The 18,652-nt window shown below is 35.4% G+C and overlaps 1 protein-coding gene across 16 annotated transcripts in view; it reads right to left on the bottom strand.

Annotated features, from left to right (window-relative positions):
• The window catches only part of LOC104150264 (uncharacterized protein KIAA0825), a 261,819-nt gene that overhangs the window by 171,697 nt on the left and 71,470 nt on the right, over positions 1–18,652 (bottom strand). For all 16 annotated transcript variants that reach the window (XM_068928990.1, XM_068928999.1, XM_068928995.1 and 13 more), the window contains 5 exons: positions 16,079–16,249; positions 7,507–7,601; positions 5,633–5,860; positions 4,416–4,681; positions 3,019–3,169 (listed from right to left, as the gene is read on the bottom strand). In XM_068928990.1, the coding sequence (XP_068785091.1) occupies positions 3,019–3,169; positions 4,416–4,681; positions 5,633–5,860; positions 7,507–7,601; positions 16,079–16,249 (911 nt within the window). The remainder of the gene's footprint in view (positions 1–3,018; positions 3,170–4,415; positions 4,682–5,632; positions 5,861–7,506; positions 7,602–16,078; positions 16,250–18,652) is intronic.

Genomic DNA, 18,652 nt, shown 5'->3' with positions numbered 1-18,652 from the left:
CAGTGCGCTCTATCAGCGAGACACTGAACCCTGAGAGTTTCACTCCCTGACAACTCAGAGTCCAAGTGCTTTATGGAAATTGTGCTCTTAAGAGTTCAGTTCGGATCTCACTTACATTGCCACAAAAATCACTATTTATATCTTGCAATATCACTACTTAACTTTTGCTAATAAATATCAAAAACTCAAGGTGACCTCACTGTGATTAGAATGCTGTATTTAGTCTCTAACTGAAATGAGTCCTCTGTCTTTTCCATTTTCCCATGATTGGATTAGGTGCATATCAGAGGGAGGATATGAAAGCAGGCAATGAAATCAGTTATAGAAGTGCAAAAATAAATTAAAATATATTAGTTCAACAATACAGAAAAGAAATAATGCTTTATTTTATAGATTGTAATAACCATTCACTACCAATCTTGTTCACCTCAATGTTACCACTGTGCAAATAAATAAATAACTGCATATGGAAACTGCAGTACTATGTAATCAAACACAGACAGTATCCTCCTCCTTTGCCTTTGTCTTTCTTTTAGTGGATTTCTTTTATTAAGTATAGCTTAGGTCCTACCATGTAAGCCACGTAGTTTTTTTGGTGGAAAATGGAAAGGAAACCAATCACATATTCTTTCTATTATCATTTGAATGCCCTATATTATTGGGGGAAAAGGAAGGCAGTAACTCCATATGATCCCTAAAATGCAGGCTTGCCATTCAGTTTATTATTAAGCACACTATACAACAATGGAGATAGAAAAGTTTCCTCGTCTTCCCTTCTCCCCTACTGATGCACACAAAATCAAAGGTAAGACACAAGTTTGCTCCAGTTTATAGGAGAATAAGGGAATATATTTATTCTCTTTATGAAATTGCACTCAGAATTCACAAATGAAATCTTTTATAGTGGCACGCAATACTTAAAACTGGGGGATAGAGGAGAAAGGGAAGTGAGGTCTTGAGTCAAGTTAGATTCAAGAGCTAGGCTACTCGAGACATAAGCAGAAGCAGAGAGCCAAGAGCAGCTTCCACTTAGAAAAGCAAGATCATGATACTGTTCAAGGCAGTGGATCCCACAGACAATGCAGCAAGGGCTGTAAGCCACTGACTCTCATAGAGTCAAGAGTGTGTCCCCATTGAGAAACTAGTTCAAAAGCAGTGCCTCTTATGAGATCTTGCTCTTCAGCAAGGGCTGTAAGCCACTGACTCTCATAGAGGCAAGAGTGCGTCCCCATTGAGAGACTAGTTCATAAGCAGTGCCTCTTACCAGATCTTCCTCCGGATGATTGGCAAGGGGTCCTGGCTCCTGGCTCTAAGCTACTGTTGTGTTCCGAACTCAGCAGGATCTGCATGACCTGAATATTCACAGGGACAAAGCTTCACAGTTCCTGCTGAGTATCAAATTTGGAAGGAACCACCTCTCACAGCTAGAGGTTCAGCGGTATGCTGCTTCTGTAACAAGCAATAGTTCTTAAGCCAACCTCTTCCACCCAGAATGCCTACAAAAGCTCAGTGGAAGTAATAGCTGCTCAGCATCACACCTCCTGAAGGCATTCTCAGCAGATTATGGCCTATCTTTCACAAAAAAAAAAGCACTGTGATGATGAAAAATTACATACTTCCTACCTCAAGGATTGCAGGTACACAGAGCTGAAATACAAACTTTCTTCAACCCTTCCTACACGCATCAGTTCTGATCAGTAATGACAGAATTATTTAGTTAATCCACATTCTTTTTTGTGGAGGCAACTGTTTGTGACCATCATGTCTCCTCCATGGTGCATAATGTCCACCATATAGTTACTGAAATGGGGTCACCAATAAATGGGACACAGATCCAGATGGGTCACAGGCACTGTTGACCAAATCTAAATCAGTTGCCAAAAGCTACTATTATTTTTTTAACCTTCTTATCAGTCCAAGACATCTAGGCTCACATTAACATAAAAGTAAAATGCTAACTTTCTTGTCTTTAAGGGAGAGGCATTGTGATGGTATTACTCATATCAGGTCTGTTTAATCAACTGCCCAATACCGATTTTTGTCACTGACTCACCAGCTCTTCCTATTACAGTTCTAGAATGCATACATTGCAAAGAGTGTTCTCACATGCAAGAAGTCTAGAAAACACTTAAGGAAAAAAAATCCTAATTCTCTCACACAGCAACTGTAATAAGAAAGGGCAGGACTTTGTTTCCAGGAGATCTCAGTTATTATTGTTAAAAAATATATAATATTTTTACTTCACCCTGAAATTATGCACAAATAATTTCAAGTAGTATATATCTAGTCTAACCATATATTTAACTAGTATATGTCTGTCAGTTTATTTAACTGAGTAGATGTTAGGAAAGAGGAAAAAATCAATATATTAGAATAATATATTCATTTCATCCTTAGAGTCTTTCCATGGAATCACTAAAGTTGCAGTTTAAGAGCAAACCTGTGACTCTAAAATGCAGGTGAAATAGCACAAGTCATTTCAGAAATATATAGTAGAATGCTATAGATACCACATTGATCATCTTTTTTTGTTACATCCTTTATTCACAAAAAGTACAAAGGGAATCAAGGGAAAAAAAAATCAAAGAAATATTTAATCCAATTAAAAGTTCCTGTGAGAAATTAGCAATCTTGCATTTTCATATGTTGTACCATCTAGGAGAAGAGCTAAAATGAAAGTGTCTTTTTTTTTTTGATTGTGTATAAACATCTTGACCCTGATGATCCTGCCTTCTTTATAAAAAATTATATATTTTCAAACTAAGGACTCAATATTTCATTAAACAAATGACAGAAGAACACTATTTTAATGATTTATCTGAAGTCTTTTAATTTAAGACTATGTTCTTCTACCTCATTTCTTAAAAAGATTTTGCCTACCATAATAGATATTTAAAAATATCAAATCTCACCAATCTTTATATAAAAACAATGCTGATCTTATGTTTCTAATTAGACAGAGTTGGAAACCAGTAAAACACATTTTGTAAAAGAGGCATAGTAAACTTAACCTCACACCTCATAAAAAGCTTTGCAGTCATCCCAGTGGTGGCTCTCGGCATCCTGTAAAATGCTTGTAGCACAAACTCTGACGCAGTAGTTCGTAACTTGAAACTGCAGAATGTTGATGAATTCCTGATATTGTTGGACAGGCCCTAGGAACAGGGGTCTGTTCAGAGAGAATGATCAAAGAGGCAAAGATTGAAAAGTTGTGCAGTAGGAGGTAACAATCCCCAGTACTGCAAATGGTTTTGATTATTAGGTATCAATCATTCATTTCCTCTTAGGCCTGGAGTCTGAACCCCACACTCACTTTTGAAAAATCCAGTCTTTGTTCCACAAGTTCTTTAAGAATATATAGCTGATCTTCTATAAACTTTCATTTAATCAAGTCATTGAGGAGTAAATTATCTTACTTTTGAGGTAAGAGTGCCTTTTGTCATTCAGTTGTCATTATTTCTAGGACATTCTGTGTTGAAACATAGCTGCATCAGCAGCAAGTGTGAAAAAAAAACCACAGAGTCCAGAGATTAGTTTTGGTAGGTATGCATTATGGGCAAACTCTTTCATAAGAGACATAAGAGTTATTGAGCAATATTCTGATTCAGACTCCCCATTCACAGAGATCTTGCTCCATGTAGCATAGGATGGAGAATCAGAGGGAAAGTAGCACAACAGTGCATATAGTCCCTTAGAAATCATACATTCCTTCAAAATTGCTCATGTTCAAAGGTTGCCCCAACAGGCCTAGTTTCTAATTTTCAATCTCATATGGCCAGAAACACACGGATCAATAAAGATATTCCTAGTATCTTAAGCCAAAATCTCTTAAACCAGCTAAGTGTTTATATTGCCCTCCAGATCAAATCCTTGTCCAAATAAGTCTTAGACCTTACGCTGCGTCTTCATATCTTCCCTATTTTTTACTTTGTATGCAATGAAAAATATAACTTAAAATAATATTGGATGAATTTGCTTACATTTCTCAATACAAATGGTATACGGAAAAAGTGCAGAAATGTATATTTACATTATCCTCTAAGATTGCTACATGCTAAAATCAGGTTTTATGAAAATTCAGCTACTGCAAAGGTCAGAAAAGGAAATTAGAGTTCTAGCCCTCTATTTATACCACAGCACAGTACATTCAGTTCACTGGACAATGCCATTTACTCATTTTAATAAATAAAAAATGGATTCGCAAATCAAATGCAGATCTTAAATAATTTCTTATGGCTACTTTAGATTATCAATAGCTTTGATTCAGGGCTTTTCTAAAGTAGTACATGCAGTGCTTATGCTAAAAAAAACACCATGCAATTTTGAAAACTATCGCCATACTGCATCACTAAAATGGAATGAAGTCCTACATTATCTATCTTTGAATCGAACCACTGTATGTAAAAGGAACTCACTTTTTGCTGGTTTCTCTCATTAAATTGCTATACATTGTAAAATGCTGAAAGACATGTATCGCTGTGGAAAGAGCAATGTACAAGTTTTGCACTGGAACTTTGGAGGGAACATCTTTGCTTTTCTCCTCTAGTGTTGCCAGGACAGCTGTTGCTACTTTGCTGCAGGCCTCTACAAAGTTTGTTCTAATTTCCTGAAGAGAATCATCTTTGCATGCCAGAGCCAATGGAAGCAATGTGTCAAGTTCTTCCATGATGTCAGAACAAAACTGGGGAGAAATAAACGTGGCATCAAGTTATTTGTATTCTGACAGCTCTGTTTAATTTATACACACTAGGGTCAGATTCTTGAATAATGAAATTGGCATAAAACATAAATATATTGAATCAGCTTTACAAACATTTCATTCTGTTGTACAAGAGAAAATATTTATCTACAGAAAATGAATTATTACTTCACTCCTCCTTGCTTTAAAGCTGCATAATATAAATTGAGAAAAAAATTAAAACCATCTTAGGTTAGCAATGCCTTCATTTTGTTTATGATTTCATTAGAAGTACATTCAAAGCATAAGGTTAATTCTTTGTAAACAGAGATAATTTTCTAAACTACTTTTGAAAAACCATGTAAATACACTTTTAATATTGAATTTGAAAATGAACTTCTCATGTCTTAAGCGCATACACTTATTAACAGCTTCCCAAATTTACTAGAACAGTTGCAAAGCTTACTACATTCAAAAAGTTCCATATACTTCTTCCATTAGACAAACAATTTAATTAATCAACATCGATGACCTTTTGGCCAAATCAGAGAACTCTAATCTGGCCATACTATTGGTTATGCTGATTAGTTAAATGGCATGTCTAAGGAAATAAAAACAGGAAATCCCTTTATAGTAATGCTTCAAAGCTTTCAAGCATTTTCCTATCAAACCATTTGGTAGCAGAGCAGATACTAATCAAAATGTTTTAAAACTTTTTGGATGAAAAAAAAAATAATGCCAGCAAAGTTTAAAAGTTAATTCTTTTAAGTTTAGACTATGGGCTATTGTATAAAGCTCTGTTCAGCATCATATTGTAATGCCTCTCACTTTCTTCTTAATTCCATTTATATAAGATGTAGAATATTAATGGTACTGTAAGTACTTCAAAGCATAGATGGCAAAACAGCCTTGGCATTCTGTCTCCCTTCAAACTTCAGATCTTTTGATACCTGCCTTAGCAATTCGTTTTGGTTGCTCCTCTTGCGGGACTGCTCCCCAGGACTCCCTCATTTGCTGGTTGTTTACAAGGCTCATTGCGTAGCCTGCAGCTGAAGACTGCTCTTTCTGCTCTTGTTGAAGAATTTTAGTTGAGAAATCCTCAATTGCTATTGTTATGCAGTGAGCCACAGAAGATGACAGGTCTTTAAATGCATTTCTCCAGCCAAAATCCAGTAAAATAGGCTGAAACACACATTTTTATTAAATCAATCCAAATTCCTTAGAGTGTTATTGTTGAGATTGTCCTAAACTTATATGAATATCCATGAGTAAATTAATTATAAGGACACCATCATCTTTTGAAAAATCATACAAGTAACTTAAAATACAGATCAGTAGCCTTGAAATTATATTCAAAGGAATATACACACTTAACAAAAATGAACGTGCCTAATGATATTAATTTGTCAAACTGATAAAAAATGAATTTCTAAAAAGCTTATTTAAATAAAACTGTTTTTATGTAAGCGTTGCTTTATCTTCATACTTTTTACCATATTTATTGCAATCTATTTAACAAAGTCAAATATATTTATAACCATTTCAATAGTTTAACAAGTAATCCAGGAATGGATACCACATAATAATTCTTCATTTTCACTGCAAGCTAACGACTGAAAGCTACTAACCACAAACATTAACAGTAAAACATTTACAGAAGCCAGTTTTAACACAGCCAGTGTTTTTCACTTCTTTACTGCTGGATTTAGCAGAGATTAAATGGAGATGTCTAGCTTTCAGCCAATGCTGGATTTTACTACAGTTTACACTAGGAGTTGCCAGCCTTCTATAAACAATGACTTCTGAGGTTATCTGAAGCATAACAATTGCACCGAAGACACAGTAGGAAATAGTTGCTTTTCCACTAATTTTGCTTTGCATGGCTCATATGACATAAAGCAGACAAAGCTTACTAGCAGTGGCCCACTGAGAACTGCACAACTGTTAAGAGAAGTGTCATAATGACATAAGATGTACTCTAAAGATCCCTACCTTTGAGGGCACAGTAGGAGAAAAGAAGCATTTCTAACAAGCTGCAGCTACAACACTAAATTGGAAGACAACGAAAGGGGCTATGAAGTGGAGCCCACCAAGCTCACTCCAATTTACAAGATGCCTCCTCCTTCCTTTTTCTCACCCCCAACACCCAACTCCAGTGAGTACACAGGCAGCCCACCCACTCCCTTGTTCCTTGTAATATACCAAATATAAGAACTTTAGCCTCACAAATTGATTCGAAGGACATTTTAAAAAGCCATTTCAGCCTTAAAATTGAGCTGTTATTGTACAGTAGTGGAATGCCATTCACTATCAGACTTTTTAGAGCACTCACGTCCCCTAAACTCATTTGGGTAGTAAAGGGCAGCCACACTACATCTTAATCTTGCACATACATTCTACAAAGCATAGTGCTTACTACACAGTAATTTGTTGCATCAAAGAAATTGGACATCATGTGAGCACACATCCCTATAGAAAGCATCACTATGATCAAATGCTAAGAATTCAGTAGATTTTCTAAGACTGTGCTGCATTTGAGAATACATAAAATACTGGAAAAAGCTATCCATTTCTGCATTTTACTCTTTCTTTTAAAATGTAATATCCTATATATCTGATGTAAAATCTGATCTGTAATTAAATGTTAAAAAAACAGCCCCTTCTTCATGAAGGCTGTAAGATTTTATTCTGCTTTAACTGAAACTTTGGACTCAAAATTAGCTGCAGTAGCTAAATAATGGAACTCTGGCAATAGGTGTTTATAATGAACATGGAGAGACAGACAAAAGAAAAACCCCTGCAAAGTGCAAGACTCTCTTCATACTCACCTCTTTTACCTGAAGTAACTGTTCAGGAAGCACACTGGTTTCATTTGCTCTAGTTTCTCCTATTAAAAGCTCCCCACTAGCTTTCTTCAGAACTCCTGCACAGTATGATAAAGGGGATCAAAGTTAAGATTAATTCTGTAGAAAAGTCAGCAGCCTACAACACCTTCTGATATAGCAATATGAACCATAAAAAAAAAAAAACCTCAACAAGGTGTAGTGGAATACTAATGTTATGATAAAGTCAAATTCAGGTTATACACAGCTCTTTTTATATAATATGATGAAATCCACATCCCATTGTATTCATATTTTATATACACACACATATAATGCATAAAATATAGCTTCTTTTGTCATTAATTCATTTTTATACTGATTGTGCAGTCACCTATTTCTAGGGAGAACAGATAACATTAGAACAGCTGTGTAGAAATTAATTTCTATTCTTTGTTCAATAAATTAAATGAATTGCACAGTAATGTATTTTTATAGTTTTTACTTATTTAGAAATGCCAATATGATAAGAATAAAAAGACAGTTAGTTAGTACAGTTATTATAAGCAAAATAATGGCCACAGGAACCATAACAGGTGAAGCTCCTTGAGAAGGCCTGGTACAAAGGCTCACTCATAAATCTTGAAGTAATGGGAATATTGCCCTGGTTTCAACAGGGATAAACCAATATCTAGGGCATACGACACTACCATCAGTGTTTCATAATGACCATGAGAATAAAACCAAACAAAATGGTATTTTTAAAATCCATCTCTTAGCATAAAGTTGGAAATTTCCACAGGTGTAAATATTCTTAACATATCTGATGTGAAATTTAAAAATCTGAAATGATAGGGTGCTGTCAATCATTGCTAAAGATTATCTTTTAAGCATAAACTAATAAATCTTTGGTCACCTGAAGTACTCGTACTACATATGGCCAAGGCTTAAAGAGCATTTTTGTTTCTATGAAATGTCCAATATTTGTACATGCACAGAAATTCACTTACGTAAAGTTGATTTTACCTTTCCCCTAAACAATGCATCCTCTGAAAAAGAACATCCTGCTTTTCAGACACCTATATACCATTCTAAAATTTGAACTTCTTTTTTTTTTTTTTTTTTCAAAATACTGTTTTCATTTACATTTTCAAAGAGGGCCAGGGAAAAATAGATTGGAGCTGTGAAAAAGGAAAGATAAAGTGGTAGAATATAAAAACAGAGGAGACTACCCAGGTCATCTAGCTCCCTTATCGTTCAAAATATGGTGTTACATACCGCACCATAAACTTAGTGCTTTTTTCAATAAGCTTTAACATATAATATGATGAATTTTCCTGAAGTTTCTTTAGAAATTATTCCAGAATGGAAAAAAAAGAAAAACAGGATATATTTCCTCAAATTCATTCTCTGTTTTCTACCTTAAATTTGCCTCATTTTTTCCTGGTCATTCTCCATTTTGGTAGATATATCAGCTGATTTTAACTATAAGCACAATTTGAATATCTGCATATTCACATTCTCTTGTTGACATGACTAAGATCAGCTGTTTATAATTCTTTGACTCTTTCTCCAAAAGTCAAAATCCTTTAACCTTCTAGTTCTCTTCAGAATGTCCTTCAGCTTGTTAGTATTTGTAGAGCTGACCTGAAGTGGATATAATATTTTAAAATAATTTTTGAACTGTTGTAAACTACCACAGGTCAATCCAACAGAGCTATGATAACAAAAGCAATGGATCTCTCAGGTTTATCAACACTTTAAACTGAGATCCTTGTGTATTTGCAGAACTGCTGCCCTACCTTACTAAGGACTCACGTCTTAGATAAATAAGTACTCAGCTGATGTAAATTTGCGTCTCCAGGACCAAATTCTAACAATTCTTTCCCAAGAGAAAGAGCCAAATGATGTTTCCCTCAGCATCATTCATTTTAAAATTTCCCTCCTTTTAAAATCAACAGGCCCTTCCTATACCTCCTCATCTCGTTCTCTACAATAGCTTGTTTTCTACATCTTGCCCTATATTCACATATATACATACATGTGTATATACCACACACCCCCTAAGCATTTTCTGGTCTTCTCAAAGAAGCTCCAAGGTCAAATCTCCTACCTGTCACCAAGTTACTCTGCTTTCCCAAAACTTTGCTTTCCCCAAATCTCATCTAGGCAGAGTTTGCCTTAATCCTGCCCAACTTAACCTCCAGCTAGCAAGGGCTCCTCTCATACTTTTCCTGATCAGCTGACTTTATGCACACTAGTCACAGCCTCCCCAAAGCCTCTGCATGTTCAGATGCTACCATAGCCTGCTTCTCAGTAATTGCCGTTTCCACACAGACACATATGACCTGTTTTGTTACTTCTCAGCTTGTTTTCTGATTGCTTTGCCCTAACCAGCAAGCTCCCCTGGGAAACAAAAGTGGAGCCCTGCCTAAGAGACTGGTGCAGTCACTCTTGTGAAGCTACTCAGCCTAAAGTAGACTGCCATTACACTCACGAAGACAAGCCATGAAAAACAGGAAGCACCTAGAGGCACCTAGATAGCCACAAATCTTTTGACTCTTCACAAGTTCTTTGGTACCTCTCTTCTCCCAAATCCCATACCTCAAACTCCACTTGTGAGGAAAGACATAAATGTTATACTATTCATACGGCTGCTGGAAGAAAGAATTTGCAAATACAGAGTGAAAGGAAGCAAGTGTTGTGAAAGAAGTAGGAAATAAGCTGAAGAAAAACTTCTCAGTTTTTCACATTTGCTCCCTTTCTAGGATATATTCTATACCTCCACACTGAAAATCATTGTTCTTGATCATTAGGGAAGATAGAATCATCCACAAATCCCTGTTGTATCTTTGCTGAAACTTTTGACAGACTTGATAAATTGTTCATAGTGTATGTACTTCCTTCAGTTTTACCAGGCAGGCAGTTTGAATCTATTTAATAGCAAATACGCAAGAAAGATTTTATTAAGAGCTTCACTTAAAACTTTGAGGCCAACTTTTCCCAATTGTATGAAAATTTGTCTGGGATTATCCTTGTCTTTAAAACAAATCTTTTTTGCCTATTGCCGCATTGCCTGCGATGTATTTAATTCTTTCTCCCACTCAGTATTTGTTCTATTATTGTAAAGACAATGAGATTTACTGCTTTGCTAATATAATTCTTCGTCTTCCCTGTAAGAAATTCTACTAAATTGATTTTTCTACAGAATTTGAATGCCTTCCACTTTCTTTCATAACATTTTGGGGCATGAGAACTGTCATAATCATTTCATTTAACACCTAGCATAGAGTGCACCTCCTATGCATCAAGGAGACGTTTTCTATGACTGCTCACTAACTGTGCATAAGCTAAGTAATAGTATCAAAGCTATTTGCCAAATCCAAAGTTGGATTCAGTAGGCTCAGCCATAACTTTTACTGAAACTGTACTGGAGAAAACATGTCTTGAAGAAGTGGGAAACAGAACTCCCCACAAATATAAATGAGCAGAAGAAACAAAAAATATTTTACTAGCTATAGATTTAAAAACTTCTTATGTTCTGTCTTCCACAATGGACTATTTATTTGTTGTGCTATACTGAGCAAACTGTAATAACACAAACACAGAAAAGTGCCTAGTGTAAATTCCATCTTTACATCAGCTTGATCTGCTGAAAACTAGTATTTGCTAGAGCAGCTACTTGAATATCTTGCTTTTGACCAAAGCAAAAAAAAAAAAAAAATTACAAAGATTCAAGAAAGCAAGCTGTAACTTCAAAGTCTATTACGAGATTACACCTCAAATTTGATTCTGTACTCCCTATATAACACTTTCCAGAAATGGATACAGAGCAAAGGATTTCTTCTTATACCATGAAGGGAAGACCTTTGCAAATCTTTGCAGTCCCCTGAGGCAAAGCTTGTAAACCTAAGGGCTTGACAACTTTGCCCACAGTGTTTTCAAAGAGCTCTGTTGGGAAAAGCTTTTCTTGGTACTCATTATCTGATCTGTCCAAAGTTCACCTTTCTCATTGAAATGAAAAAAAAGAGAGAGACACAGATGAAAGTACGTTAGAGGTTTTTGATTTTTAAAAGTCTCAACAAGAGGCTTCTGAAATGCCAGAGGAAAGAGAAATCTACCTTAAAGAGGGATAGAAAATGCAATTTGGCATGATTCTAAATCAAGATCTCCTGCTTAACCCTTGACTACAGCTGAACGTTCCAGGTTCCTTCAAAGAGAACAACTCCTGTGATGCTGAACGTACTAGGTATGTCAGAACACTTCAGGGATTTCAACTGAATGTAAAGCGAGAAATAGACTCATCACAGTAGGGATGATAAGATCTGCAAAAGAAAGGGTTAAATATCTCTTCAAGAAAAAAAGGTGGTGGTTATTCCTTTCATTTTCTGAAACCTACTGCTAATGGTGGAAGGAAGTGAGGCTATGCAACACTAGCAATAAATGCTCTGTAATTGTTAGAAAAATACAGATACCTTTCCTCAGAAGAGCTGAGTGGTAGTCTTGTCCAGGTGACATGCTAAAGTTCAGTGATGGGACAAAGCTCCATCACCATTTATTTGTCAGCCTGAGAATTTGTCACTACGTTCCCCTTTTACATGATTTAAGAGAATGATTGAACGTTACATTGCTAGTATATGAAGTGAGTATTTACACCGCCTTTTCAGATATTTGTTGTGCATAGGTAACAGAAGTAGTGCATTGAAAAGAAGTGCAAAACTTGGCATGCATATGAAGAACGTGCTTAGTTGGGTTTGAAAGTGAAAAGTCAAAAAATAAAATCGGTACGAACTGGATGGAGAATACTGGAAAGTTATAGTGGAAAATACAATGTATAGATTATCCTTCCACCTATGCAAAACAAATCGGGAAAATGAATATACTGAATATATTCCAGAAGATGCTACATATAGAACTCTCAAACCGAACTCAGAGAACTATCCATATCACCTAAAAAACCCTGTACCTCCATCTCCCTACAGAGTTCACTCTGGTTCACTGCTTCCTTTGGTGCTATTGTCTGCCATGGGGTTACCATCAGAGAATAATGGTAGGCAGTACTTCCCTCTAACATCTATTTTCAACCGCCTAAATTGGTCTTCATAGGATTCTATTGTGCACACTGCAAAGAAACTTGTCTTGTTGCCAGCTAGAACTGTGAACTACATGTCTTTCTTTTCTTCACTGTTCTTTTTTTGGTTCACAAGCAACCTCCTACCAAAAGCAGAATCTGCAGAAGAGACTACATCCAAGCGATAATGGTATGAAGAGAAGCCCAGGTGGCCACCTTGCAAATTTCCAATGTGGAAGCCTTCGACCTCTCCGCCCAAGAAGCAGCTATAGTCCTAGTGTAATGAGCTTTACAAACCCTGGGAGCCTCTTTACCCTTAACTACATACGCCTCCCTAATACAATCCCTTAACCATCTAGCTAAGGAACTCTTAGAAGCCATTTGACCCCTCTTAAGACCCCCTAAGAGTACAAACAATCTGTCAGAAGATATGAAATCTTTGATTCTTCTGTGATAAACCCTAAGTGTTCTTCTTACATCCAATTTATGCAGCCATTGCTCTTTGTCATCGCTGGGTTTAGGGAAAAACGAGGGCCAAGAAACCGCCTGGTTTAGATAAAACTCAGATGCCATCTTTGGGACAAAAAAAAAAAAAAATTAAAAAGAGAAACTGTCCAAAGAACTACTTTGTTTCTGATGGAACTTTACACATGTTCTGTATATCAAGACTGAAGTACCATGGGATATGCTGAACAAAAATCAACTAAAACTGCCATTGAAACAGCAATACACATAAACACAACACATGACATGAGTACCTAAAAAAAGACCGATATTTTTGTTGCATTTCTGCATGAATTAAATAGATAAAAGGCCTTCAACAATACTAAAAGCAACCAATAAGAAAAGGAAGCAAGTGCAAGGTTCTGGTCTATTTGATGTCCGGGGAAACTTTAGTTTGCTTAGATATTAGCCTACTTATAAATTGTGTAGTTTTCCCTAATTTAGCAACAGTACTACTTGTAGAACATCGATTCTTCAGGTATGCTTGCACTGCAGTGACTGCATAATAGTTCAGATACACCCAACGTAGGTTTAAACTAGCAAGAAAGAGTATGGGTAACTGTCTAGCAACAGCAGCACACAGTTCAATCTGAGCTAATTTACTCCGCTTCTTAGGCTAGTTCTGCAGCCTCTGCTGTACTGTAAATCTGCTACTAGTATCCGAGTTAATTTAAAGCTTCTTTGGACAGATTTGCAGTAGATAACCTGTTAAATTCTTTACAAGATTTCTAACAAGAAGGCTTCTAAACAAGTACAGAAGACGGCCATTATATTTGCTAGTCATATACTATAAATGAATACTGGTTAAAATAAAGTAAGGATTTTAATCAATTAATCTGATCAAAACTCAGGTTTCATCTGTGGAAAAAAAAGATTATCAGCCTAATATAGGACATTAACAGAAAAAAAAATCTCAAATCCCTTTTGGTACTTATCAGAATCGGGAACTACTGGGAACATAGCTCTCATTCTCCCATATCAAATCATCTTTCACTTCATCACTACATCTGAGATTTCTAACAATATGGAGTGAAAATAACACAAATAAGTCCTTCTTCTTGTCAGATTTTTTTTTTTTTGTTACTCTGGCTATGTCACATGTTCTGCTCACATATTCTCCAGAAACTGATACAACTGAGCAAAGTTTTGTGAGTAAAACCACCTGATTAGAACAGCAAAACTGAAAACAAAGATATGCCTGATGACAGCACTAACCTCATCTGTAAAAGATTTACCTTCACATGTATTTCAATTTTGTGTTTTCTTTAGAACAATAAGACTGCCTCCTACAAGCTGATCTAATTTTGCCCTCTCAGATTTGATAACTAGAGCTACTATGTAAGAATAGACTTACTATAGATACAATTACTGTAAGAGAATATTTCTCAAAAAAGAAGGCTTAACAAGCTTCTCAGGAACAGTTCTTAATATAATTAAGCTTGGAGAAACACTTGCAGGATGAAGTCCAAAACACACCTTCTAGCAAGTAAAATATTTGTTGTTAACGCTGAAATCATTAAGTTCTTTAAATTACTGGAGATCACACGTCTTCATAGAGCCTATAGTTAGCCAAACATGTCAAGTATATTCCCCATTCCAGCGTTTTAAAAAATGTTAACATTTTATCCCGGAAAACACACACAGAAAGAACACCTAAAATTATCCCATTCTACTGAGTGTATATTGTATCTTACACATTAGCATTATGAGTACAAATGGGAATAAGAGTTACAATAACACCTCTTTGTAGGATTCAAGGCCATACAAAGTACAGCATACTGTATGACAGCTTAACATTTCTTGAGAACAACTAGAAAATTTAAGAGCTTAAAGGAAACAGAAACACATTAAAATCAATAGCAAAAATGTAACTTTGAATGCAAATTTTATTTGAGCTTTGATGTATATTCTAAAAATATTTAGAAATAGAAATACAGGTTAACCTGTATTTCTTCATTTTACAGTGTTAGTACCTCAGATGAAGAATCCAACAACAAAATCTGTGCCTCTGAACTCTTTTTATTTCTTTTTTTTTTTATTTGTCAATTTAGTATTCTCAGACCACCATCCCCAAATGCCTTTCTTCTCAGCCTGCAGCTTGGCTACAGAGGTACTGAGTATTTGACTCCACCTATCATCTTACCCTAAGCAGCCTGGCCTCATTTCTGGTACGATCCTTTCCTGCAATATAATCAAAGCTCTTGAAACCACCTGCTCTCTGGTGACCTGGAATCTCTCTACTGGCAAAAGTAGCAGAGTAGAACACTTAAGAGCATGCTGCGATCTGGAAGGTGTTATTCATATGAGTTTCCAGGATTTCAGGTTCCCCTCATCTGACATGAATGCAATCAGATGAAAACGAGTGAGCAAATACAGACTACAGGCTTGATTCTGAAAAAGTTGACTTTGTGATCAAGAGCTTACTCTTATAAAGAGTCTCAGTGAAGTCAATGGGACGGGCATGACAGTAAACATAGTACATTATTTGTAAGTGTTTGCAGGAACTACAGGCTAAAGCAGGACTACGCACTATAACATTTAGTTACATGTGTATTAAGACTGATAACACTGATGTTCAAGTCAGTGCTTTTCTCTCCTGAAAAAGGCAGGTTTCTAGGACAAGGTCAGAAATAGTCACAGTTTCAAACAAGGTAGCCTTCATATTTGTCCTTCACTTTGTCCTATATAAAATATAGGATATTTATACAGATTCAATAGGGACACTAATATTTCTGATTACAATGTTTGATAACTTTTCATTTGGTTCTTCATCAATAACTACTGTATATTACATATTTATACGCAAGTTTCTGTTCTTTTCTACAAGTCATAACTGTACTTAAATGTAATTCCGCATATTTCAAAAAGATATTTTCAGTGGATATGGCAATACACTTGTTTATATAATGAGATGACAAATATTAGGTAGTTAATTTTGAAAAACATATAAAACAATCCTTTTGCACAAACCTGAATCAATAAATAAGGAAAAGCTTCCATTACCTTGAACATTCGTATTCTTTTCAGCAAATGAAGGCACCAACAGAATTTCTGCAGATAGTTCTTCAAGTTTTTCTTCCATTAATAAAAAGAGTTTAATAAGTTGAGAAAGACATTTGAGTTGATACAACGTTAAACAGAAGTTTCTTCCTTTTTTGTGGTATTCTTGGGAGGCTGTTCAAATAAAATCATGAAATACTTTTTACTTTTGCTTAAAAAAATGATTCTGCAAAACTGATTATGGCGAAAAGTATAGTATACTAAGTCACCTCATTTTTTTCCTAGAATAACATATCCTCTTTCTCATTCTAAACTATAATATTAGTTCTTACTAATCCTTTGGCATTTTTCAAGTATGCAGGAAGTTACAATAGAGTTCCAGGTTTTATTATTCATTAACTAGCAACTTTCCAAGCAAAAGATATATACAGAGAACATTCTTACCCGCATTTTACAGAAAAAATAATGTTGCAAAAATTGATTGAACAAGTGAAAAAACACATCATTACTATATTTTAATGGTTTGGGACATCACATCACTACACTGTCACTCTGCAAGTCACCTTGTCTGTTTAACAATCTGCTAGCACAATACAGTTGATGAATATGACATCTGAGTGAAAAGAGACATCAATCTAACACTCCACAACTTTAAATATGAGGGGATTGAAAACAAGTGAGACTGTCAGTGAACAAATATCAGCAAGTATTACACCTATAAGCATTTGGTGTTCAAAAGAAGAAACTGAACATTTTATTTTGAAAGGTTAACACTTAGAGTCATAACATATAATCAAGTCACATCAACCGGGGAACTCTGCTTTGAGCACAGTCAGAGTACAAAAGACTGAGCTGTTTCCAATTTGGTTTTGCCAAACTACACTGTTTAAACAACTTTAATTTTAAAATTTCTTTAAATGTAATAAATTTGCACTTCTATGCAAATTGCTGTGAGCTGATACCATGTTCCTATGGAGTTCTGTTGCAGATGTAATATCAGCAGAACAGTTTATGTAGAAAGTGTCAGTGAGAACCAGAGTAACTTGAAAGGCAGGCTCTGAAAGACGAAAACAAATAGAAATTGATTGAAATGTACTTTTGTGTGTCACATCTTTCTTACCTTTGCAATTTGAAGTATTCAATTCCTCCCTTTTTCCTCAAAGTTCCTAGATTTTTTTTTTTTTTTTTTAAGGTATTCACAAATCACTTTAAATACACATAGATCTAAGTAGTGGAGCTGAGCTCTGAATACAAATTCCCTAATTTGGTATTCCAGTTTTGGAGCTTTAGAGATTGAACTGCGAGTTTTGCATCCACATCTGAATTTCCTCAAAGTTCTAAACAGATGCATTCATGCTAATCCTTTGCATTTCTAAGAATGGCAAAAGAAAACGTTATACATAATTGCCTCTGTTGGCGCCTCTCCTCTCTGAATAACAAGGAAATTGTATCACTGAATTTCCAATTTTAAGTTTTAAACTTCCAATAAAAGATACGCTACTATTTAGAGAATTTTTCACCTTTACCTGCAAGCTTGATAACATAAACTAAGTATGATGGATATGACATGACTGTCTGAATCTGCAGACAGTCAGAAATAAAATATCCAAGAAGTGAGAACCACAAATCATATCATAAAAATCAATGGCATGTTAGTTCTGTGTCCTCTGATTGGAAAACCTTGTGATGCTGCTGCACCCTCACTTGAGGGAGAAAGAAACCTACCAACTACGCGATTTTCCCAAGCTACATTGTCCTCATTAGAGTGAAACGAAGTGCACTGAGAGGCCAAATGTATACCACAGAAACATTTTTAGAATACAAAACTAAACTCAGAGAAATGAAAACTTTTATTTTTACTTTCAATGACTATTCAAAGTATATTTCAGCTGGAAACAGAAGATATTAAGTTCCAAGATCCCTCTTCTTTCATGCCATTGAGAAGTTCAGAACATGCTTTAATAAATGATAAAGTGTATTATATTATATGCAAACCAACACTTACATAATCTTTAGAGCAAAATCTTACTCATTAATACTACACTGTTCTATAAACTCCTGAATCTACTGTAATATATAAATTAACATACATCTTCATATGAATAAGTACTCTATTCATTACATAACTTAAAGTAGAAAAAGGTAGAAATAATACATTAATTGAAATACTTAGAAACCAAATAAAAGATAACATTTTTATTCCTTAAAGAAAATGCTATTTGACTTTAGGCAGATGAAGAGTGCAATTGTTCTTCCATATTACAGAAAAAATTATTGAAGATAATGAGATGAAACCGGAGATCAAAAGGGCATTCGCACTGTGTACTGCGGTAAAGTCTTGAAAGAAAGGTCCTGCCGCAGTGAGCACTCCACAGACACGTTCTACTAATGAGGAAGTCATAACATGGCAAATGAAACCTGAAAGTTTTCTGTTGGGTACACCCTTCTTGTGAAGGCTACACATGAGCTTCTCCTTTGCTCCTGCTGCTCAGAGCATGGCTTATTAGAGAAAGGGCTCCTGCCAATGAGCAAGTGAATTACATCTGGAAAAGACTTAGAGAGATGGAAGAAGCAAGT

Source organism: Struthio camelus, chromosome Z (genome assembly GCF_040807025.1).
Source record: "Struthio camelus isolate bStrCam1 chromosome Z, bStrCam1.hap1, whole genome shotgun sequence".
Lineage (NCBI taxonomy): Eukaryota > Metazoa > Chordata > Aves > Struthioniformes > Struthionidae > Struthio > Struthio camelus.
The sequence above is the reverse complement of the archived record's forward strand: the minus strand, read 5'-3'. Positions and strand labels throughout refer to the sequence as shown.